This window comes from Helianthus annuus, chromosome 9, assembly GCF_002127325.2.
Source record: "Helianthus annuus cultivar XRQ/B chromosome 9, HanXRQr2.0-SUNRISE, whole genome shotgun sequence".
NCBI classification, from domain to species: domain Eukaryota; kingdom Viridiplantae; phylum Streptophyta; class Magnoliopsida; order Asterales; family Asteraceae; genus Helianthus; species Helianthus annuus.
This window is the reverse complement of record NC_035441.2, coordinates 164,538,046-164,564,573: the sequence shown is the minus strand read 5'-3', so window position 1 is coordinate 164,564,573 and position 26,528 is coordinate 164,538,046. Positions and strand designations below refer to the sequence as shown.

Below are 26,528 nucleotides of genomic sequence, written 5' to 3'. Positions count from 1 at the left end.
TTTATAGTTTAAATTTGAAACATTTTCAGCCAATTATTTATTTCTGTTATTATTCTAGAGAAAGTTAAGATCTTCTAAATGTTGGGACATAAAGCTTGCTTAACTTGAACTTGTAAATTGTATTCCATTATAAAACCAGCAGCCACCTATACATGCAAAGTATGCATCTCAGTTACTTGGAACATTTAATGCTTTGTGTATTAAATGCCTTATCAGAAACACGTAGCTACCATCTCCATTATCAGACACAAATAACTAAAATTGCATTATCAGACACAAATAATTAAAACTCAGTTAGTTGAATTTGGTTAGCATGGGTCATTGTCCAACTGGACCAACTCTAATATATTATAATTCGAATGGGCTTACAATATTATTGGAAGATTAAGCTATCTCAACTCACAGGTAGATTTTATGAAGATCTCCAATATAATAGCTATATCATATATTGGATAATATATAACTAAAATAAAGCAGGATTGTAATCATTCAACTATATAAAACTGAACAGTGATGAAGTTGTTAATATTAGTGCATAATTTATTAGTGACATATTCTAGCTAATAACATCATAATTAAAACCATTACCTTATTAATCATCTTCTTCTACATGCAACAACATGTCCACCACTTGGCTCATGGTTGGTCTTGCATCCTTATCTTCCTCACAACACCTTAAAGCCACCTTAATTAGAGCTCCCATTGTACTCATGTTGTAATTTCCATCGACTGTGGAGTCGACAACTTCTCGAATCCAATCATTCTTTCCACCCGCGGCTATAATCTTTTCTCTCACCCAGCTATCCAGCCTTCCCTCTGACCCCCCACATTGACTGGTACCTGTTATCATCTCTAACATAACCACCCCATAGCTATACACATCAACCTTTGAGGTTATAGGAAGATTAACAAACAACCATTCCGGTGCCATGTAACCTCTTGTTCCTCGCGCTCTTGTAAACTCCAAATCGCGAGTCCCATTTCTGTCCAATAATTTAGACAGCCCAAAATCTGCCACCTTTGGCTTGTAATCGCGATCTAGCAATATATTATGAGGCTTGACGTCGCAATGCAAAATCCATTCCAAGCATTCTTCATGTAGATAAGCAAGCCCTTTTGCAGTGCCCAATGCAATATCAAGCCTCTTATCCCAGTCCAGCTTATTGGACTGTAAATTCTGAGACAATGATCCATTCTCCATATACTCATACACCAAAAGCCTATGCTTACCCTCAGCACAATACCCCCAAATCTCTATCAAATTCATGTGGTTGAGACTCCCAAGGGTACTTATCTCTGCTAGAAGTTCAGCTTCATCTTGCCTGTTACTGAATTCATTAAGATGCTTGATCGCTACAACGCGGTTGTCTGATAACACTCCTTTATACACAATGCCACCTCCACCTCTTCCTATCTCTTCGCTAAAATTTTTTGACGCTTTTTTTAACTCTGCATAGCTGAATCTCCTAAATCCTGTGGCAGCTTGGAGGTAACCTTGTCCTTGTGTACTCAAACGTGAACGCGTTCCATAAAAGAAGTAACTTATGCAAATGATCTCCAGTGCACCAACTACATATGCAGTCAGCATCAGAAACTTGATGGATTCTTTTTGGTGGTTTCTATCATAACTTCTGTCAAGTTGGATAGTGGTTTTCACAGAACAGTTTAACTTGAATCCCTGAACATCCCTACTGTTATTCAAAGATAAAGGGACACTTTTGGGCACCTTTAGATACATGGAACCATTAAAATTTGCAGACCGTAATCCGTTAACCAACAGAAACTTTGGGTAACAAATAGAAAAACCTTTGTTCCAATCATACTTGAACTGGAACCCTTTGCAACTGCATCTCTTTATGCACTCTTGCTTACATTCACTTAGAGTGGTATTTGGCATGTATCTAGAATCATAACCCCAAAAATCAGAATGAGGAAGGAGCAAGAAGTTGTACTCGCTATTGCCACATGAAGTCGGTTTGAACTCCGGTTCACAACCATACGACCAATCCGTTAGATTGATCATCCTGTGATTTGGTATGCAAGAGCATTTTCTTCCATGAACAGGATCATTAGAACAAGTACTATTTTCTCCGCAACTTCCATGGATTTTACATCCTTCAGACATAGCTTGCCATGTAACTTGCCAAATTCCTCTAGATTCATCTAGACTATAAGCTCGAAAGTTGCCATCAAAGTCTATAGTCAGCCTTCTTGATGGCTGATCTCCAGCATCTGATGTGTTGAAGACTAGATCATCAGTTGAGATGAAATGACCGGAAGAATCCATGGTTGCAATCCGTTGGCTTCCGTATATATTCCTACCAGATTCCCATGCTCGAAACTCCGGGTTAGGCCAATAGATGCCTGTTAATCTAGAGTCGCTGTATACAAGTCTAACAACATTGTCGTTGTCGAAAAAGAGCTTGTAGAAACCAGAAGAATGATTGGTTGAACTTCTTGAAGAAACAAGTGACACAAGTTTTGTCAGTGGTTGATTTGGAAGAAGGGTATTTGTTGGGAAGTCAAAGCTTTGCCATAGAACTTTTCCATCTCTAGTTTGTATAAAAAGGTTCCCTGAATTATTCAATCTCAACATTGCAGTTTCTGTTGAATCTTTAGTGCTTGTGGTCCATATTGGAACCCGTTGATACGCATCCCTCAAGACCAGGTTGCCAGTTTTCAACAAGGAGCTTAGAGAACTTTCCATTAACAGGTGAGTCTCGGTTAGCCATCCACACTATGGTTTGTGTCCGGTCTGAGAGAGGCTTAGTTAACCAGATTGAAAAGCAATAAGCATTCTTTCCAACACTGTAGAATCCAGCAGTGTAATGGCTGTTTGGTGAGATCAAAAAATCATCTTTGTCCTCAACCGAGAGAGATGAGCCCAGTTTCAAGGCAAAGGGTAGTGAAGAAAAAGTGGAAGAGGATATGAGTGGTGTTAGGGATATGAATATTATTAACCCAATGACATTTAAAAGAAATGATGAAGCCATTGGTAACTAGAATGTTACATAAAGTTCTTCATAACATGTAGGCAGTAGACAAAATCTAGGCATTTTATAGTGTTATATTGGTTTGATGGCATTATAAGAGTTTGACTTTGATATTATGATAATTGAGGATTTTCTATTAAAAAATACGCGCCCAACTCCTTTCATATTTTTCAAAAGTATCAATTTTGAATTTTCTCTAACCCTGTTATGTAATACTTACACTTTCATATCATTATATTTTATATTTTTATTTTCCATAATAAAAATGTTTTATGTAAGACTATTATTTTTAAATTCATACAATTAAAAATAATATAATATGATTATATAGTATTATAATATATTTGATTTTTCTAAAATTGGGGGCAAATTTGAAAACTTGTAATTAATAAAATTAAACATTACATATATTAGAAGTTTCAAACAACAAACTTTACAAAAACTAAACTTTGATGCTATATAAAGCTTTAATCTTAGCAGACACATGCTCATGGGTTGCGCATGTGAGGTCATTTATGATTAGCAATTTCTTTTCTTCCGGTTCAAGAAAAGTCTTCATTTGATTATCGAAATTTCTAACCACTTTTGATTTTTGTCTGAATGTGTTGGTTAGTTCTTCAACGAGCTCGGCTTTGCTTTTGTCGAGAAATGATACCCCGTTCGCCTTCTCACCTTGTTCATCCTCATTGGACGTCGATGTTATCTTTAGCTTTGATCATAGCACACACATGTCCATGGGTTGCGCGTGTGATGGTCCATGTGGCTTATATCGATGATTAGCATTTTATTTTCTTTTGGTTTAAGGAAAGTTTTCATTTGTTATCGAAATTTCTGAACACTTTTGATTTTTGTCTGCATACGTTGGTTAGTTCTTCAACGAATCGGCTTTGCTTTTGTCTGAGAGAGATAATACCCCCTTCGCCTTCTCACCTTGTTCATCCTCATTGGACGCACTAGTGTCTCAACTAAAGCTGCATACAAACCAAACGTTCAGCGAATACTTCATAAATATTCGGCGGGAGGTTCGTTTGTTTCCGTTCGTTTAATAAATAAACAAACACGAACAAGAAATTCCGTTCGTCGAATTAAACGAGTAAACATGAATAGAGGTCACGTCCGTTCATCTATGTTCATTAACGTGTTCCTTTCTATTCGATAGTTCATTATGGTTTTTAATTTCGATAGTTCATTATGGATAGTAATGTTATGACCTCGAGATCTATGGACGTAGTTTTTAAAAGGCTTAGTTTTGCTATTCAAAAAAGGGGTAGCGGCGCAGCTTGTTGCCCGTTTACCAACTATCTCGATGTAAATTATTATACGTTAATACTAAAGAAAAAAAAAACAAAAAAAAAACAAAATATATAATAAATATCAGTGTATTGTCATATTTTATAATATTCCAAACTTTCAACCTCGGTTGCAGTAGTTTTTCTGTAGCACAACTTTGTTTGATTCATATTTTTTCCCTTTATTTTCTTTACCCTTCTTGCTTTCTATGTAATATCTAAGTCAACACTATTTCTAGCAAATGTAACATACATCCAAGAATAATAATCCAGCAAGAACAAGCCATGAAGCCATGTTAATTTCATACATGTGTATATATATGTGATTGACAATGATCTCTAGATCAAGTGGTGGAATGCTTGCATTTCTCTTGAGAGATCCAGGTTCAACTCTCACTTGGTACAGAGTGAGGCACTGGTGAACAATGATAGAAGACCCAGGGAAACCTGGTTTGAATCCTTGAGTCAAACGGGTTTTACTGGTAATTTCACTGTCGTTGCCTACGGGCGGGTGGGTTACTCGGTTTTCCCTGGAATTGGTGGTGGACTCGGGTTACTTTCGGAGTACTCCGTTTGTCCAGTAGGTGCCCCGAGAGTGCTCGGGATTGATTTTGTTGGACTTAAGAAAAAAAGAATATATATGTGTGATTATAGTTGAACATAAATGCTTGGTCAAGCTTAATTACTCACATCAAATGTCGACTTTCTGATTACCTTTTTCTAGTCAACGGTGGCTAGCTAGAAGTCCGTTATAATTGGTGGGCACTTTTTTTTTTTTTTTTTTTTGAAAAGAGAACTTCATTCACAACTCCGAACCCGAAGACCGGGCCGGAAAAACGAAACAAACAAAAACTACAAACACTACATACTCACAAATTTACACCAATCTCCCCACTCAAAAACCCCTTTCTTAGCTCTATGTTTATACCAAAAAAAACTGACAACTCTAACTTCACTAAAGATCTCCTCCACACTACTCCTATATCCGTTGAATCTTGCGTTATTTCTCGCTTTCCACAGCAACCAACAAGTCGTAATCATAATCCCGTGGAGGGCCACACGAACCGCTTTGTTGCATACCCCCACATTGTGTAACTCGATTAAATCCCTGAACGAAAATATGAATTACTTGATTCAAGTCATTGTCATATATACTGTATTAACCAAGGATACGTTTATGATGTTTGGAAGACCGGATTGAAGTTTGGTAAAGATGAAAGTGGTATCATTTCAAGAGATGAAATCAAGAGTAAAGTCGAGCAGCTTCTAAAAGACAAGGAATGTAAGGTTAGAGCCGCTGAACTTAAAGAAAAGGTTAAAATTGCTGTCAGAAGAGGTGGCCATTCTTATATGAATCTCAACAGCTTCATTGACTGGATACAGGAATGAGATACATGGTTTGACTATCATTCTAATAACACATGGATGACTTGAAATAGTAAGCACAATGTGTTAAAAAGTTACTAAATGATCTCTCCAATTTAGCTATATAGTGGCAGTGTGCGATGAGCACTGACTACTATCCATAAGTTTCAAGAAATAAAGAAAAGTGTGTTGGTTATTTTTGTTTCATTAATCGTTTTATGGAACTTAATTGTCACAAAGTGCTAAGCTAGTTTTATCAATAATAAGTTTATTAATTCAAATGAATTAGTAGGCAGCTGGCTGAACTTTTCATTAGATGTTAGTATCATATACTATGACCACCTCTATTGAATTATAACGGTTTGCTTATATGAACAGGGCCGGCCCTGAGAATTCATGTACCTTGTTCGAGTTCGAAAAAACGTACCCTTAGTTTTCATACAACTTTGAATTTCTATGACGTTTTTGCCATCCGGATGCTTGTTTAGGAGCCATTAACGCCTAAATAATCGACAAAGTTTGTATCAAATTAAGTTAACGCCTAAATAATGATCGACAACCACTACAAGAAACGGACACCTTTAGCGGCGCCAGGTGTCACTGCTATTGCCCTATTTTGTCGCCACTATTAACCTTTAGCGGCGACGTGTGGCCGCTAAAGGGTCGTTGGTATTGATGGGTCAGTATTGCCCAGTGTGTCGCCGGTAAAGGTCTATGTCGTCGCTATTGCCTGTGTCGGAGACTTTGCCGGAGATGGATTTCCATATTTCTTACCAACAAAACACGATTGACTCGCATGATATTTTGTTATTAACCAAGTTGAAGTCAATAATCCAACAAAACACGATTAACTCGCATGATATTTTGTTATTAACCAAGTTGAAGTCAATAATCCAACAAAACACGAATAATTTTCATTAAAATCTGTTTACATGATTTCTACAAATTCAACCTGTTTACATGCCTACATTACAAAATCTGTCATCACGCCGGAGATGGTGGTCACATGCCGGTGGAGCTTGACAGTGGTGGTGGTCCGGTGGAGCTTGACGGTGGTGGTGGTGGTACGGTGCAGTGCCGGAGATGCTTGCTGGGTGGTGAACGGTGAAGATGCTCGCTGATGACGGTGACGAAGATGCTTGCTGGGTGGTGAACGGTGAAGTGCCGGAGGTCGATGGTGGCGGTTGGCAGGTGAAGGTGGTGATTATTGCTTGGTAGTGAATGGTGGAGTTTGATGAACGAAGATGAAGGTTGAAAGGGGTGTTAAGATGGGTTTGTGTTTTAGGAGGATAAGGTATAAGTGGTGTGTGTTTGTTTGAGCAGGAGGTTGATGGTGGCCATTGGATCAATTTTTAATCAATGATCAGCAACAAATCTTGAAGAAGTACACGGATTGAGCCCTTTAGTGGCGACAAAGAGCCTTTAGCGGCAACGCGTGTCTAGGCCGTCGCTATTGCTCTTGTCGCCGCTATTTCCGTCGCCGCTAAAAGTGGTAGTTTCTTGTAGTGAACAAAAGGATCCTAAAATCATAAATCAACTAATCATAGAAATCGTAAATAATAAGTTCAATGTGAATCCTAAATCATAAGTTAACAACTCAATTTGACAATTTGATGTTTACCTGAATACGAGAACTGATCCGTGATCGAACTGTGAACTGATCCGTGATCGAAGGCTGTGAAATCGAAGGCCTGCTATGAACTGTGGGCTGATGAAATCGAAGGCCTGTGAAATCGAACAAAAACTTAAAACTGCAGAATGATGATGATGAAATCGCTCTCTGCTGATCTCTCCGGCCCTGCGAGTGACGTTCCAATACCCACCGAACTAGTTGCCGCCCATTTCTATTTCTTTATTTTTATTAGTTTTTAGAATTATTTAGGTATTGGGCTCACTAACCTAATGGGCTAACTAATTTAAACAATATGATTTTTTTAAGTAGGCCTATGTTATTATTTGTTTGACTATACACTATTAATTTTCTTTTACATATATAATATCGTATTTTCTTAATAAAAAAAAATTACGTGTCCTACGAAATCACAGGTCGGTGGTCCTCCCCGCCCATCTTCAAGGCCGACTTCTGTATATGAAGGGTATGTTTGGCAAAAGTAGCTGGTGGCTGGTAGCTGTAAGCTGTAAGCTGGTAGCTGATGGCTGGAAGCTGGTAGCTGTAGCTGGTAGCTAGTAGCTGGTAGCTAGTAGCTGGTAGCTAGTAGCTGGTAGCTAGTAGCTATAGCTTTTTAAATATATTTGGTGTTTGGTAGAGTAGCTGGAGCTTTTAATAAAATGTATAAAATGACCAAAATGGACATAACTAAAAATTTAGAAAGTTTGTGCATTAAAAAGTTTCCTATTTTTAGAGGTTAAAATAGTCATTTTTTCCCTAAAAGCTTGTAGCTCCTTCTAAACGCTACTAGTAGTAGCGTTCAACCAAAAATTTCAAGCTCCTAACCTAAAAGCTTAAAGCTCCTTCAACCAAACAAGACTTTTTATTGAGTAGGAGCTTTTTCTTAAAAGCTTAAAGCTAAAAGCTCCTAAAAGCTCCATGCCAAACATACCCGAAGTACAGTTATGGAAGATTAAACCATTTTCAAGGTTAATCAGCTTGTTATAAATTATTTATATTCTATCTCGAAATTCCGTATATATGTGGTACATGAAATCCCCAACCTTTTTACCGCCATTTTATAAGCATATAACAGATAAACCTGGGAGGAAACTAAAAAATTAACTCTAGCAAAGATAATGACTAAATAAAATTCTCAAAGTAATCACTATGATCCTCAACATGTAGCAGCAGGGGCGGAACTACAGGGGGGTCAGGAGGGTCCGTTGACCCTCCGGCCACCGGCCTACCATGTACGTTTTCTTTCTTCTTCCAGTGGGTTTTTGTATTTTGACCTCTAATATTGTTAGCAGAAGGGTAGTTATAGCGAAAATGAAGAAAAGCGTAAAAAATGGCTGGTCGGATCGATCTGTTCAAAGTTTACACCTGCAAGTGGATGGACTGGTGTGAAGAAGATGATATATTTGAGAAGAAGAGTATTTCTGTCATTCAACTTATCTAATAAAATAAAGTCTGAAAATGAGCTGTCAATCTCAGTAGCCAGTAGCTTTTCTTTTTAATTTTTTTTGAGCGTACATCGTTAGTTTTCAATTGCTTTAATATAGTTTTTAAATATAAAATGAAATAATAATCATACATAATAATCTATAAATATTAGTTTGGACCATTTCTTTGATTTGATTTTGCTAGAATTTTCAATTTTTTTTTTTTTAATTTTCGCTTTGTCACATTGTGTAATTTAGATAAAAAATGTCAAGATTCATATTTATGTAAGATTCTTTTATTTTTAAAGATTCTTTTATTTTTAATTTTCTTTGAGGCTTTTTTACACCATTAAAGTAATTATTATTACATGTTAGTAGATATAGTATATATATACATACACATTATGACCCTCCAATTAAAAGTTTCTGGTTCCGCCATTGTCTAGCAGCATATCCACCACTTGGCTCATTGTTGGTCTTGCATCTTTATCTTCCTCGGAACAACGTAAAGCCACCTTAGTCAGAATTTCCATCTTACTTGAGTCATAGTTACCAACAACAGTATTGTCTACAACTTCTTTGATCCAATCATTCGTTCCACCAGCTGCTATCATCTTTTCTTTCACCCAACTATCGAGCCTTCCCTTTGACTCGACACTTTGATCACCGGTTGGGCTCCTCCCGGTTATCATCTCTAACACAACAACACCATAGCTATACACATCAACTTTTGAGGTTATTGGATGATTAACAAACAACCACTCTGGAGCCATGTAACCTCTTGTCCCTCTTGCCCTTGTGAACTCCAAATTATGAGTTCCATCGCGGTCTAGTAACTTAGACAGCCCAAAATCTGCAACCTTTGGATTCCAATTGCTATCCAGCAATATATTATGAGGCTTAACATCACAATGCAAAACCCATTCCAAGCATTCTTCGTGTAGATAAGCTAGCCCTTTCGCAGTACCCACCGCAATGTCAAACCTCTTACCCCAATCTAGCTTACTGGAATGCAAGTTTTGAGCCAGTGACCCATTTTCCATGTACTCGTAAACCAACAATTTGTGTTTTCTCTCAGCACAGTACCCCCATATGTCAATTAAATTCATGTGGTTAAGCCTCCCAAGGGTACTTATCTCTGCCAGAAGTTCACCTTCACCTTGGTGGTTACTAAATTCCTTGAGAAGTTTCACTGCGGCAACTCGATTGTTTGAAAATTCTCCTTTGTACACAATTCCACCACCTCCTCTCCCTATCTCTTTGCTAAAATTGTTCGTGGCCTTTTTCAATTCCGCATAGCTGAATCTCTGAAATCCTGTAGCAGCTTGGATGTAACCTTGTGTTGTCTTCAATGGATTACGGGTTCGATAAAAGAAATAGATAAAGCAAATGGCCTCAAGTGCACCAAAGACATAGGTAAAAATCATTAGGGACTTGACTGACTCATTTTTTGGGTTCTTTTCGTACGCTCTGTCGATTCGGATTGTTGGTAATTTCTCGCTGCAAACTAAGCTGTCTCCATGAACAAAGTTTTTGTTGTTTGACGATAGGCGTATACTCTTGGGCACCTTTAGATACATGGAACCATTTGAATCCACTGTTCGGAACCCGTTTAGCAGTCTAAATTTGGTGTAACACGAGAAAACGCCATTCGTCTCATAGTTGAAGTGGAATCCTTTGCAATTGCAGATGCCTAGACACACTTTCTTACATTCATCTAGTGTTACATTAGGCACAAATCTAGCCTCATAACCAAAGAAATCAAAATGAGGAAAATGTAAGAATTCATCCTCATCATTTCCACATAATGTTATATTGAATTTTGGTCTACAACCATATGACCAATCTGTTTGATTAATCATTGTGTGATTGGGTATGCAAGAACATTTCCTACCATGATTAGGACTGATAGAACATGTACTATTTTCTCCACATATTCCATGAACTCTGCAAGTGTCAGCAATAGCCTGCCAAGTAACTTTCCAAATGCCTCTGGTCTCATCTAGACTGTAGGCTCGGAAGTTACCATCAACATCCACTGTCAACCTTCTCACCGCCTGATTTTCAGAATCTGAAGTGTTGAAGATTAAACTATCACTTGATACGAAATGACCATTTAAATCCAGGCTGGCAGTCCTTCGGCTTGCAAAGGTGCTCCTTCCAGACGCCCATGCTGTTATCATGGGATTTGGCCAATAAACCCCTGATACTCTAGGCCCATTATAGACAAGTCTAATGACATTATCATTGTCAAAATAGAGCTTGTAGAACCCTGAAGAGTAATTCGTTAAACTTCTTGAAGATACAAGTGGTGTATCTTTGGTGAGTTGTTGAAGTGGAAGAAGGGTATCAGTCGGTGACCCAAAGCTTTGCCAAATAACTTGGTTCTCTTCGTTTTTAAGATAAAGGTTATTGTTCATAACTAGCTGGGCAGGTTCTTTGGAATCTATAATATTTGTAGTCCAAATGGGTAATGGTTGTGCTGCGTCCCTTAAAACAAGATTTCCGGTTTTTGACAAGGAAAGCTTTGAACGCTTTCCATTAACTGGAACATCTCGATTAGCCATCCAAACAATGGTGTGGCTTTCGTCTGCAAGAGGTTTAGTAAACCATACCGAGAAGCAATAGGCATTCTCACCAACACTGTAAAAGCCGGCGGTGAAAAGCCCATTGGGTGAGATTAAGATGTCATCTTTGTTCTCCACGGAGAGAGATGAACCCGGTTTCAGTACCGAGGGTAGCGAAAGAGAAGTAGGAGAAGCAGAAAGCATTGGTGTTTTAGATAGTAACAGTACTAAACTAACCACATGCAAAAGAAATAGAGAGGCCATCAAGAAAGAAAGAGTATATATTTTAAGTGTGGAAGCTATTTTGTATTTATATATAAACACCACCTACATATATATCGATTATTCGATTTGTAATCAACTAATCACAGATATATAATATAGTCTGCGGTCCAAGGTCAAACTTGGAAGAATGCATGGGTTTGTATATAAATTAAGATAATGTTGTACGGGACCCAAACATGTATTATCACTGCATTCAATTCGGTAGTTGACATAATAATGCAAATATTTTATTTCCAGATAAAGTCTAACTTTTCTTTCGATCAATTAACATTCGCAAGGTGACAGACAAACGCGTCTAATTATAATATTAACTAGAAACTTAATTTGAACGCACCAAAACTTTGTTTCATTGATTGTGTTGTAGCGAATATGAATTTTAGTTACTTGAAACCGTTTTAACTCAACACATGCACAACGTTATACTACTCAACGCTTCAGATTAACTTGGGAAGCAATTGAACACAAATCCGGAGTGCATTCGTATGGTGTGGATTAAATTTCTTGCCTCAAATTTAGTTCCGATTGGACCAATACGAACATTTTTATGGTGAACTAGCGACAATTTTGAGGACAAATGCGATGGACACAGTGATGGTTTCCTAGACCGGTTTGCGTTGGAATTAGTGACGCTTTTTTGGACGAGTTTGCGACAAAGTTAGCGTCCGTTTGGATATCTCATTAACGACATTTTGAGATCCTACAAGCGATTGTTTTGGGGCCTATATGTGACGGTTTTGGGTGCATCTAGCGACGATATTAGAGAAAAATCACGTGACCCTTTTCCGACAAATTCCATCGCTTGATGCTAAACTGACTCGATTTAAACAACTCACTTTTTTTTATTTTCAGTCAAAGTACTCGAATTCACATTATTACAAATCACATCACACACAAAAAAAACATAGAGTAAATTACAAAACTCGTCCTTTATGTTGACACCAGATTGCAAAGTGTGTCCTTTATCTTCAAAAGGTAAAAATAACGTACTCAATTTTTGCAAACTCTTGCACATTATGTACTTTAGCCCTAACTCTGTTATTTTTCATGGTTAAATCAGACCAAATGTACCCCACAAAAGGGTATTTTGGTCATTTTATAACCCCTTCCCCTTTCCATCACCCACCTACCACCATCATCTCCACCACCCACCATCAACTCCCTAACCACCACCACATCATTCCAACAAGAGTTTATGGCTAAAAACCAGGAACCAATGAAGCAATTGCAAACCAAATCAAACTATTCTATCCATAATTTTTTTTATTATCATTTCAAAACAACATAACAACTTTCCAAACATAAACGTTCTATTTTCTTTTCGGTTATTTCAAATCGTATCTCAGCTTTTGGACCAAAATAAGAACACCTGAAATTGTTGCAATCATCAAACCTGCCTAAACTATTTTTCGTCACCGGTATAAAAACCTGTCCCTAAATCAACAGCAAACCTTTTCCCCATACGCAATTTCTCTGCCCGACCTTTTGTGACTCAATCCGACTCGCTGGAGACTTTATAACTCCGGCCATGACCCGTCTTTGTCATCCTCGCACCACACCCTCACCTGAACCCCACATCGAATACCCAAATCAACAACCAGTCGCCGCCTCCTTCCAGATCTGAGAGATGAATGGCTCGTGGGAGTGGTAATGGCGGTGGTGCGGTAGTCGTGGCGGTGCGGAGGCTGGCGGGTCGGGTGGCGCGTGGGAGTTATAATGGCGGTGTTGCGGTGGTCGTGGTCGTGGTGGTGGGGGTGTATGGTGGAGGTAATGGTGGTGGCTAGTGGTTGGTGGAGGTGATGGCAGAGTGTGTGTGTGTGTGTGGTGGAGGTAAATTGTTTTATATAAATAAATGGTAAATTACACTTTTCGTCCTTTACGTTTATACCAGATTGCAATGGATGACCTTTAACTTCAGTAATTACAGTCACAGTCCTTTATATGGAAAACTCGTTACACATTTCGTCCTTTATTACTAACCAGGTTAAAATTTAAGTTAAGTCGGGTCATGTACACTTCATGTGATGGCATTTCTGTCTTTTCATACTTTGTTTCTTCTCCATAATGAAATTCCTCTCTCTTTCTCAAACTCAGACTACTCAACTCAGACTTCTATATCTTTCTCAAAACCACCCTCACACAACTGGCACCGGCGGTGCACACCACCACTTCCATCCCCACCCTCACACAACTAGCACCCTAGATCAGATCGAGCCCTAAACCCTACTATCTGGAAACCCTGGGCCCGAATCTGGATGATGAACACCAAATCGAGCCCATGTTTAACCTAAATCAGAACCATAACGTCAAATATGGGTCGCCTAAGAGCTTAAATCGGACTGAAGTCGTCGGATAGATACCAAATCGAGCCCATGTTTAACCTAAATCGGAACCATAACTACCAAATCGAGCCCATGGTCTCGTTAGATACCCTAGATCATTGAATTGGACTAAAGTCGCCGGATCTGCACTGAAGTCGTTGGATTTTGGAGTGTTCGTTGTCGGAAAAACGGTGTGCGGCAGTGGTGGGTTCTTTCGAGGATCTAATGGGCGCTGAAGGCTGAAGGAGGTTGGAGATGACCAGTGCTGGTCTTGGTTACTGACTCATGTGTGCGTTTGTTTGTTTCAACGTGAAAAGGTGTTGCCGGAAAACATTGCAGGTCACCTGTGATGAGAGAGCGACAGTGAAAGCTTTTAGTGAGGGGGAGAGAAAGAGAGTATTTATATTGTTTTAATAAGTTTTGCACTTTATATTCTTTTATTTATTAAATGCTATAAATAATTAAGTTAAAAGACTAAACTGCCCTTGTATAAATAGACTTCACTTAAAAATTTAACATGGTTAGAGCCAAAGGACGTAGGGTGTAATGAGTTTTCTAAATAAAGAACTGTTACTGTAATTATTGAAGTTAAAGGTCATCTGTTGCAATTCGATACAAACATAAAGGATGAAAAGTGTAATTTACCCATAAATAAATGGTAAAATAACCAAAATACCCTCATGTGGGGTACACTTGTCTGATTTAACCATGAAAAATAACAGAGTTAGGGTTAAAGGACATAATGTGCAAGGATTTACAAACATCGAGTACGTTTTTTATACTTTTTGAAGACGAATGACACAATTTGCAATTTGGTGTCAACATAAAGGACGAGTTTTGTAATTTACTCAAAACATATAAATTGACTTGGTTTAAAAAAAATAAGAGTAAACTTCCGTTTTGCTTCCTGTGTTTTGGTCACTTTAACGGTTTTACCCCAAACCTTTAAAAATAGTCATTTTCCTCCAATAGTTTGTTATGGTTTTTCCAAGTATTTGAGTTCACATTATTACAAATCATATCAAACAAAGGGTGGGGTTCGGCTACAAAATCCATTTTTCCTACAAAGTATACTAAGTCATAAAACACCACAATTTCAGTCATAAAACACACTCCAAATCCACAAATTACAGAGTGAAGAACACTAAAACACAATATCCAAACCCTAATAGTCCATTAAAACTTCAAACACACCATCGTAGAACTATGAATATAAAACACAACATGATAATCAACATAAAACACACTAATGTTAGTCATTTGATAATCAAAGCATTATCATCCAAAACACAACACAAACCCACAAATATGGCGTTGTAGTAATCTTCACTTTGTTATTTGTGGGTTTTGAGTGTGTTTTATGGTTAACATTATGGTGTTTTATGACTTTTTACACTTTGTAGGAAAAATAGACTTTGTAGCCAACTCTCAAAATATATATATATATATATATATATATATATATATATATATATATATATATATATATATATATAGGGGGCTGCTAGAATGAGAACCACCCCGAGTTGTAAGAACCGCGAGAACTACACCCCACGGAGCGCCGTTCGCCATGATTTTTTTTTTACAAGTAGATGTGTGTATTATAAACACAGCCGTAAAAAATCATGGCGAACGGCGCTCCGTGGGGTGTAGTTTTTTACACCACAAGTTTGGTGTTTTTAATTTTTTTTTCTTTTTTCTTTTTTTTTTCACCAAACTTGTGGTGTAAAAAACTACACCCCACGGAGCGCCGTTCGCCATGATTTTTTACGGCTGTGTTTATAATATACACATCTACTTGTAAAAAAAATCATGGCGAACGGCGCTCCGTGGGGTGTAGTTCTCGCGGTTCTTACAACTCGAGGTGGTTCTCATTCTAGCGGCTCCCTATATATATATATATATATATATATATATATATATATATATATATATATATATATATATATATATATACCTATATATATACATATATATATATATATACATATATATATATAGGGTAAGGTTCATGCGAGAACCACCTTTATTGCGAGAACCAATGTGAATACAACCTAAAATAGCTAAAAAAACCCTAAAAAAACCTACCCCCAACCCCCCCCCCCCCCCCCCCCAAAAAAAAAAAACCCTACCCCCCCCCCAAGCTAAATGCTAAAAACTAAAATCCTCAAAAAACCTAAAAGAAAAACTAACCCCCCCCCCCACCCCAAGCTAAAAACTAAACCCCCAAAAAACCTAAAAAAATAAAAAAAAAAATCTAAAATTTTTTTTTAATATTTTTTATGTTAAAATCGCTACTTTTAGCAGCCAAAAAAAATATTTTTAAATAATTTAAAAAAAAAAGATTGGCTACTAAAAGTAACGATTTTTTTTTATAAAAAATATTAAAAAAATTGTGTGTTTTTAGCTATTTTTAGGCATTTTTTGTTGTGTTCACATTGGTTCTCGCGATTCTCGCAAAAAACGGATCTTTGTCCTATATATATATATATATATATATATATATATTAATAAAATTTGATTCGGTTTAAAAAATCACATTTTTTTATTTTCGGTCCAAGTATTCGAATTCACATAATTAAAATCATGTCAAAACAAAAAATAAAATATCTATATATATTAATTCCAAAGTTATTGTAACATAATACAATAACTAGGTTATAGCCCCGTGTATTACACGGGCTGAATAAATAAAAATATATCTTTAAAAACCTCCTTTATTGCATAGGTTGAATAAATATAATTTTATATATTAAATAATAAAAAGTTATATCTATAAGAACCATAATGTACGGGTTGAATAAATGTAATTTTATATACCAAATAATAAAAAAATTATATCTTAAATTCACGTGTATTACACGGGTTGAATAAATGTAATATTGGTTTACCAAATAATAAAAAAGTTATATCTTTAAAAACCCTCGTGTATTACACAGCTTGAATAAATATGATTTTATATACCAAATAATAAGCAAATTATATTTAAAAAAACTAATGGATATACTCCGTAGGCGATAGATATGGTGATTGCGGAGATGATTATTGAAAAGAAGATATAGTGGTCAAACATGTTATTCAAGAAGTAAATAAGCAGTCATTTGAGTGATAAAATATAAATTATATTTAAAAAAACCCGTAATAAATCTAATTTTATATATAAAGTAATATTAATATTATAAATGAGAAGTATACATTAATTTTAAACTAAATAATCTATACTATATAATAAAAGAAACCAACTTTGGGACACGTGTCATTCATTGAAGGGGTCTACGTTTTAATTTCCTACCTTTTCATACTTATCTTATATCAATTAATTAAATAATAAATAATCAATTAATATTAAATCTTATCATACTTTGAATGTCGGATAGAATCATTCTATTTTTTTCTAATAAAATATTATCTTCAAATTTAAATTATAAATTTAATATATTTTTTTAAATAATAGCACAACACAATAATTTTAAACTTAAAAAAAACAATAATACGTTCATATCAAAAATTTAATGTAAAGTTAATTACATAGTTAGTTCCTGTGGTTTGCACAAAGTAGCATACTTAGGTACTAATAGTTTAGAATCACATTCTAGGGTATTAACTTTTCATTTTGTAACGTTTGAAGGTATTAACGTTATTTTTAGGCTTAAAAGCACATTCTATTAGTACCTAAATATGTTATTTTTTGCAAACCACAGGGACTAACTATGTTAATACCCGAGAAGTTAATACCTCCAAACGTTACAAAATGAAAAGTTAATACCCTAGAAGGTGATTTTAAACTATTAGTACCTAAGTATGTTATTTTGTGCAAACCACAGGGACTAACTATGTAATTAACGTATAAACAGAATATACAAAATAACTTATCAGACATTAGACCAAACTTAAAAAAAAAACACTAAATAGGAAGAGAAGCGAATAATATTATTCTGTTTTTGGTTTTTTCAAATTGGGGTTCTAATCAATTCGAATAAAACTTAACCAAGTTTATGATTCAATTCGAATTAAGCCGAACCAAATTTATGATTTTTTAACCGAATCCAATAGCATATTATTTACAATACAAAAAGTACATTTATTTAACCCGTGGAATACACGATGTTTTTAAAGATATAACTTTTTTTATTATTTAGTATATATAATTAGATTTATTCAACCCACATAATACACGGTGTTTATAAAAATATAACTTTTTTGTTATTTAGTTTATAAAATTACATTTATCCAACCAGTGTAATACACAGGGTTACAAAATTACATTTATTCAACCCGTGTAATACACAGTGTTTTTAAAGATATAACTTTTTTATTATTTAGTATATATAGTTAGATTTATTCAACCCGTACAATACACGGTTTTTAAAGATATATTTTTTTTATTATTTAGTTTATACAATTACATTTATTAAACCCGTGTAATACACATGTTTTTTAGAGATATTTTTTTTATTGTTTGGTATATAAAATTACAGTTATTCAGTACAATACATGGGGTTCTTAGAGATATAATTTTTTATTATTTAATATATAAAATTACATTTGTTCAACTCGTGTAATAAACGAGATTTTTAAAGAATAATTGTTTTAATTTTGTTTATAAAATTACATTTATTCAACCCGTGTAATACACGGGGTTCTAACCTAGTAATTATATATAGTTAAGAAGAAAAGATTAAACAAAATAATATTTAGTAGGAGAGTTATCTATAATTAATTAGAAGAGATTATTTAGTAATCTATACTATATAATAAAAGAAACCATTTATGGGACACTTGTCATTATATTAGGTTATGTGTTATAGATAATTATTATTTAGTTTAATCTCTTCTAATTAATTTTAGATAACCATTTTACAAAATATTATTTAGTTTAATATCTTATAGATAATTATTATTTAGTTTAATCTCTTCTAATTAATTATAGATAACTCTCCTACTAAATATTATTTTGTTTAATCTTTTCTTCTTAACTATATATAATTATTATTTAGTTTAAATTTAATGTATACTTCTCATTTATAATATTAATATTACTTTATATATAAAATTAGATTTATTACGGGTTTTTTTAATATAATTTATATTTTATCACTCAAATGGCTGCTTATTTACTTCTTGAATAACATGTTTGACCACTATATCTTCTTTTCAATAATCATCTCCGCAATCACCATATCTATCGCCTACGGAGTATATCCATTAGTTTTTTTAAATATAATTTGCTTATTATTTGGTATATAAAATCATATTTATTCAAGCTGTGTAATACACGAGGGTTTTTAAAGATATAACTTTTTTATTATTTGGTAAACCAATATTACATTTATTCAACCCGTGTAATACACGTGAATTTAAAGATATAATTTTTTTATTATTTGGTATATAAAATTACATTTATTCAACCCGTATATTATGGTTCTTATAGATATAACTTTTTATTATTTAATATATAAAATTATATTTATTCAACCTATGCAATAAAGGAGGTTTTTAAAGATATATTTTTATTTATTCAGCCCGTGTAATACACGGGGCTATAACCTAGTAATTATCTATAAGATATTAAACTAAATAATATTTAGTAGAATGGTTATCTATAATTAATTAGAAGAGATTAAACTAAATAATAATTATCTTATCTATAATTAATTAGAAGAGATTAAACTAAATAATAATTATCTATAACACATAGCCTAATATAATGACAAGTGTCACATAAATGGTTTCTTTTATTATATAGTATAGATTATAAATATCCGAAATCCGAATGATAAATGTTTACAAAATAAAACAAATTCTAAACTTGGTGATGCGAAGTTTTGTGACATGTTTCTTAACATCCATTTCATTGTTTGCCTTCTCATATGCATAAGCTTGTACTATTTTTAGCTTCCATGGATTCTACACGCTTCAGAAATAGCTGCCAGGCAACTTGCCAAATTCCTCTAGTCTCATCTAGACTGTAGGCTCCAAAGTTACCGTTAGAATCCATACTATGTATTGAATAATATATCACAAGTTAAGATGAAATGCTGAAGAAAATACTTGGTTGTGTCCAAAACACAACATATGGCGAAAATGTTATTAATTATGATCTTAAACTGTCACACATGCACTAAGATATTTTATTATATACACATACAAATAGGATTTGAATTTGAATGTAAACAACTCATTCAATATTGTACTAATTAAATTATTTAGTTGAAATAATGTCCCTCTCTTTATACGCACGCACATAATTAGAACTAGTTTATTAATCAAAAAATGCATTAAAAGGCTGCTGGTTGACATTAGATCCTATATGACGACGACCTTTATTGAGTAATTAATCGTTCGCTGGCTAGCTTCATATATATATGTGATAGGTGAAAGGGTTGTATTTGTATTGCAAAACTGATAATGATTAGGCTATCCGTAATGGTTAATGTCTTTTAAGGGAATTTTCCGCCACATCAGCATTATAATGTCCCTATAAAAAAATATGTAGTGGCTAACGCCTTTTAATGTTCTTTCAATCATTACTTTCCAATTATTTTTCTCCCCGTTTGGCATTATATTAAAAAATACTATAGGAAAGACATAAGCCTTTAAGTAAGGAAATAATACTAAACTAGGGTTAAGACCCGCCCGCGTTGCAGCGCGGGTACACCATAAACATTGAATGGATTAGTCCAAACGTTATATGATGCATTAACCATATGAAAACACACATTTCGACGTATCCAGTTAAACTCAATGTAACATGTATAAGCATTGTGATTGGATCAAACGTAAAGTAAGTCAAATTCATATCGAACAATCATAACATATTATATGTGACCCAACTCATACATAGAAAACGTAACAGGTATGAAGGAAAATATGCACATGTAATCGAAATGGATTAATTAGAGCTTTCGGAAAAAAAAAGGGAGAAAAAGAAACCATAATTTGACTTCACTCGGTTTGAAACAAACTTTACGAAACATACATAAAATAAACACCAAAACATATTATATTTGACAATAATCATTTCCCAAAAAAGTTTATGTCGAAACGTAGAACAACTTGAATTTATACGAAAACGTACATAAAAATATACACGTAAAAATGGTTTCCTTAAAAGAAAATGTATTATATTTGACCTGACTTGTCTATAAAAAAAGTATACGTCGGGATGTAGAACAAATCATATTTATACATACCCGTACATAAAATATGCACGTAAAAAATAGTTTTTAAGTAAAGGAAGTATAGGGGTAAACCGAAACAAAATATTAGTAAAAAAAATTAATAGGTTAAAAAGGTTTGTAAAACCGTGCCAAGTAGCACCAATGCCACAACCACATCGACTCTCAACATCGTAAAAATAAAATAGATAAAATGGTAAAAATTACACTAAATGAAGTAGACTAAAATCGTTGAACCACGCACATCCGTTACAGTGTGTTAATGCGAAGAAATTAACCAGAAACGTAAAACTTAGAAAATAATAACTTAGTCGATCTAGGACCCGCCCGTTATGGCGAACTTTTCAAAAGGGAAAAAGGGGACGTGTTGTGACGGGTCTGTCAGATATGAAAAAATAGAGCAAAAAACGTTGAACCTCACATGCACGCTACGACATGTTAACTCGCAAAATTTAGAACGAAATGCAAAACGAAAAACTTGCGAAAGATAAAAACTATGGGGATCAAAGTTGTAAATAATAAAGTGTTGTGTTAAATTACAGAAGATGAAAAACTTTGAGTTAAAAGTAAAAATTTCAAATGGGTTAAAATGTAAAAGATAAAACTTTTAGGTTAGAAAGTGAATATCAAAGTTTTTTTTTTTGAAAAACTCCCTAAGCTTGGGGTACAAGTGCTAATGCACTTTGAGTTAAAAGTAAAAATTTCAAATGGGTTAAAATGTAAAAGATAAAACTTTTAGGTTAGAAAGTGAATATCAAAGTTTTTTTTTTTTTTGAAAAACTCCCTAAGCTTGGGGTACAAGTGCTAATGCGCTAAAAAGTTGCTAAGTTATACATGGAATAATGATTGAGTAACCGATTTGACTATAATTTGTCTATACATTATTTGTATAACTTTGACTTTCTTGATCATATGTCTTCATTCCTTATAATATATCACCCCACTTTTTGGTGGGCCCTGATGTAGGGTTTGAGTGTGATGATTGAATATCGGTTTCAGAATGCAGTGAAAGTAGAGAGTATAAGATAAAATACAAGTATTAAAACGTTAAATTATATTAAAACTTTATAATGTCAAACATTTGATACAAGTATCCCAAAGGTAGGATCTAAAACAAAATGGATTTTAAGACATCATAGGTCTTTCGCCATTGGAGTCGCAAATTCCAAAGCTTTTGACCGAGCATTATCTAGCCTGCTATTGAGGCTCGCCACCTGTATGTTAATATTTAAAAATACGTCAACTTTCGTTGGTAAAAATAATTAACCGACACATTTGTAAAACTTTTGAAAATCATTGGGATAATAATCTTGTTACCAAATTTACATGTTTATCACATTCGGGATCCAGTGTTCAAAACCGGCTTTTGCTTAATATACACACTATATATTTTGTGTCTGTCAGGTGTATGCATACACCCCGCACTTAATTGTCATTAAAAAAATGAAGCGGGACATCCAGATACGGTACTATTAATAGTCATTAAATAAATGAATCGGGACATCCAGATACGGTACTATTAACCCCCAAATGTTTTATGTTAATCAAGCAATACGGATTAAACTCGGGTTATCAACATCCAGATACGGTACTATTAACCCCAAAATGTTTTAAATGGTTTATCCCATTTTAACGAGTCGTTTGCCTAAATACGGGTCGGATGGTCAAATGGGTCCGTGACAAGTCAAATATGTTAGAACATATTCTTGTGGTGTTGTACAATCTGTTTTGGTGTCAAAACTCTAGGTTATAGTGCTTAAAAGTTCATTTGCCGATTATTACATAAAGCTGAGTTTAAATTTTTAGAATTTCAAGTTTGACTTATCATTTTAACCCATTTAGACGTGATGATCTCGTAATGTGAATGTAGGGTTTTAATCTCTACATTCTGAAGACTGTTTGGTTGAGTTTGATTTTAAATTAGTTGATCAAAGTGGTTAGAATCGAAGGTCATAGAAAAGTCAAACTGTTGACAATTCTTTGACATTTGCACTAAATTAGACTATGAAACTACTTTCTAATGAAAAAGCTAAGGAAAGAAGACTTACTAGTTCAAAGGAGGACTTCAAAGATCATAAGAGAAGGACTAAAATGCTGAAGAAAACTCTCACACTTATTCTCAAGAGTGTTTTGAGATGGTGTGAGTAGAAATGGCACACAAGGAGGCTATTATAGCCAAGCCAAAATCAAAAGGTGATGACAAGTGTTTATGTAGGTCTTAGGGACTGATTAGTGTCCCTTGATGTGTCAAATGCATGTTTAAGGTGGAAATATTGCGAGATATGTGGCAAAATGTTAAAGAAGGCTGCTGCCAAAAATAATTGTGTTGTCCAAGGACTCCTTGCGGACCGCAAGAGATACTCCATACGGTCCGTAAGGACCTTTAGCGCTTCAGAATTTCCAGACACCCCTTACGGACCACAAGGGGTTTCCCATACGGTTCGTAAGGATATGGTCCTTACAAGTCGACACAAAATTCTGATTAGAAGCTGTTAACTTACAACACTTAACAAAAACGTGTACAAGATCATTATTAACTCAATTTCAGCCATTCTAGCATGCATAAGCCCTTGTGGGTCAGATTTAGCACATATTCTATCAAAATCATGCTTCTATGTAAATCCTAATCTCTATACATGCTTGTAATAACTCCTACTTGCACAATTTTCACAATCAACATCAATTACCATCAAAACCAACATATGTACATGATCAATTTAATAATTTTATAAATTTTGGTTGTATGGGTAATCTAGGGTTTTGTGATAACATCAAATTAAAACTTGAAAACATGGAATTGAAGATAAGTTACTTACTATTTGCGTTGTATAGTGAAGGGAATGATCAAAATTGCATCCAAGATCCAAGATCAAGCTTCAAGAGGAAACTAGGGTTTGTGTGTGTGGTTGAAGTCGTAAAAGGAGAGAGGGAGGGGAAGGGACGATTTTTATGGGTTAGAGTTGGGTTATATTTTTTTTATAAAAATCCAATTACAAGGGGGAGTCCATAGGCTCTAATTTAGGCTTTTTATAAAATTATGAGCCATTACCTAATAAAGATGTTATTTTTACAAGAATTCCCCAAGCTTATATTTTTCTAAAAACTGCCACAACTAAGAAAACATGAAACTGAACAACTACACGTAAAAACACGCAAGCACGTAATTTACACATAATACACGTAGATACCGAAAATCATATACATTCACATTATATATTCATTTAACCTTTCTGGAATTATTATTTCACTTAATCACCAACGTTCGGGGACAGGTTCGTGTACGGTTCGAGAGTAGGGGTCGTGAACTCACCTTAGTTTTGCTCGTTTAGAATTATGTGACTACTATTAAACACAAGCAGCGAAACAAACATTATTTGATAAACTTGTGAACTCACTCACCATTGTTGACGCTTCTTCTTGCATGTGTTTCTCAGGTCGTTAAGGTATCTCTCACGGCTAGGTTGCACACATGGATGTCAAAAACAATTTTATTTATTTGCATGGTTTCATTTCATAAACTTGTTAGTTTTTTTTTGGGTGTTGTTTTGCGCACAGTTTTACTTTACATTTACTATGCTACATTCACATTATATATTCATTTAACCTTTCTGGAATTATTATTTCACTTAATCACCAACATTCGGGGACAGGTTCGTGTACGGTTTGGTAATTCGGTTAATTCACCGAATTTCCGTTATGTGGATGTTCGTGTACTATCTGACACACTTAATTAACCTTAATCAAGTGTAATGCAATAATGAATGTGTATGATAATGTTAAAGATAACGGAGTTGTATTAACAGAGTTAACCTGAAAATTCTTAGTTGTCACACCTCCAAAGTTTCAACATAAACACAATTGCACCCAACTCTAAATCGTGAGTTGTGTAACTCTTCTCATTCACCTTCAGTTTTCGTGATGCAAAGGCGATCACCTTGCCTCTTTGCATCAAAACACAACCTAGGCTTGTGTGCGAGGCATCACAATATGCTACAAAATCCTCTACTCATTCGGGTAAGGAGAGAACATGTGCGTTACTTAATCTCTGTTTCAGAATTTCGAAAGATTCTTTTTGCTTAGGCCCCCATTCAAATTTGACAATCTTACGGGTTAGAGTAGTCAAACGGGTAGCTAGAATTGTTCTCAATAAATCTTCGGTAATAGTCTGCCAGTCCTAAGAAACTACAAATCTCAGTAGGTGACTTGGGTACTTCCCAGTTGGTGATAGCTTCAATCTTAGTGGGATCCACTTGAATACCACATTCGCTTATCATATGTCTTAAGAACGACACATCTCTAAGGCATAAATTGTACTTAGAGAACTTGGCATAAAGCTTCTCTTGCCTTAGAAACTTCAGAATACTCCTAAGGTGCTCTTCATGATCTTCCATATTCTTAGAGTAAATAAGGATGTCATCAATGAAAACGATGACAAACTTGTCTGGATATGGTTTGCAGACTCTATTCATGAGGTCCATGAATGATGCAGGTGTATTTGTAACTCCAAACGTCATAGCTCGGAAATCATAGTGTTTGTATCTCGTCCTAAAATCATTTTTAGGAACATCATCACTTTTTTATTTTTGATAGCTTTCGTCCCTCGACTTTGTATTTTCTCTTTTTGACAATTCTAACCCCTCTATTTCAGTAGCGTGAATTACGCTAAAAGGGTTTTTAGACACGTGTCACTTTAGGATTTGATCGATAAATTATCGGGTGTCACAATACGGTCCACTCCCCCCTGCAAGATAGAGGTTTGGTAACCATATCAACGAGTTTATCTGGCGAGCTGGTATGGAAAACCCATAGTTGACTAGTGGAAACTTTCTTTTGTACGAAGTGATAATCAAGTGATATGTGCTTCATGTGTGAGTGGTAGACTGGGTTCACACATAAATATGTGGCACATGTATTGTCGCAAAATAGTGTTGGCGTGTGTTTGTAGGAATGCCCAATTCTTAGAATAGATTTTTTATCCATGTTAGTTATGCTGAAGCATTTGCCAAGGCCTTGTAGTCGGCTTCCGTTGAAGAACGACAGACTGACTTTTGTCGTGTGTATTTCCATGAGAAAATATTAGTGCCAAGGTAGAGAATTTAAGCCGTAGTGGACCATCCAGCATCATTAACACCACCCCAGTCATGATTAGAGAAGGCCGAGAGAGTGAGAGGAGAGTTACGCTTAAAAAAAGACCATGATGGATGGTACTTTTAAGATATTGAAGGACCCGTTTACGGGCTTTCTAATGGGCTTATTGAGTGGCATGCATGAATTGGGATAGTTTGTTAATAGTAAATGAAATGTAGGGGCGGGTTAAGGCGAGGTATTGTGGAGTACCTACTAATTTGCGATAAGGAGTGGGATCATAAGGTGAAGGGTCTGTGGTGCTAGGGGGTGATAACGCCTTTAGCACCATCCATGTGGAACTGGTTGAGGATGTATTGGATGTGAGGGTGTTGAGACAAGAAGAGACCTGTTT

The 26,528-nt window shown here is 35.0% G+C and overlaps 2 protein-coding genes across 2 annotated transcripts; both read right to left on the bottom strand.

The window, feature by feature from the left end:
- Positions 1-460: 460 nt before the first annotated feature.
- Positions 461-2,797, bottom strand: LOC110879407 (putative receptor protein kinase ZmPK1). Its single transcript, XM_022127860.2, has one exon. It carries the CDS (start codon positions 2,705-2,707, stop codon positions 593-595), a length of 2,115 nt encoding a protein of 704 aa, XP_021983552.1. The 5' UTR covers positions 2,708-2,797; the 3' UTR covers positions 461-592.
- Positions 2,798-9,014: 6,217 nt separating this feature from the next.
- On the bottom strand, positions 9,015-11,589 carry LOC110879406 (putative receptor protein kinase ZmPK1). The gene has a single exon (XM_022127859.2). The coding sequence runs from the start codon at positions 11,530-11,532 to the stop codon at positions 9,118-9,120; it is 2,415 nt and encodes an 804-aa protein (XP_021983551.1). The 5' UTR covers positions 11,533-11,589; the 3' UTR covers positions 9,015-9,117.
- Between the last annotated feature and the right edge of the window lie 14,939 nt (positions 11,590-26,528).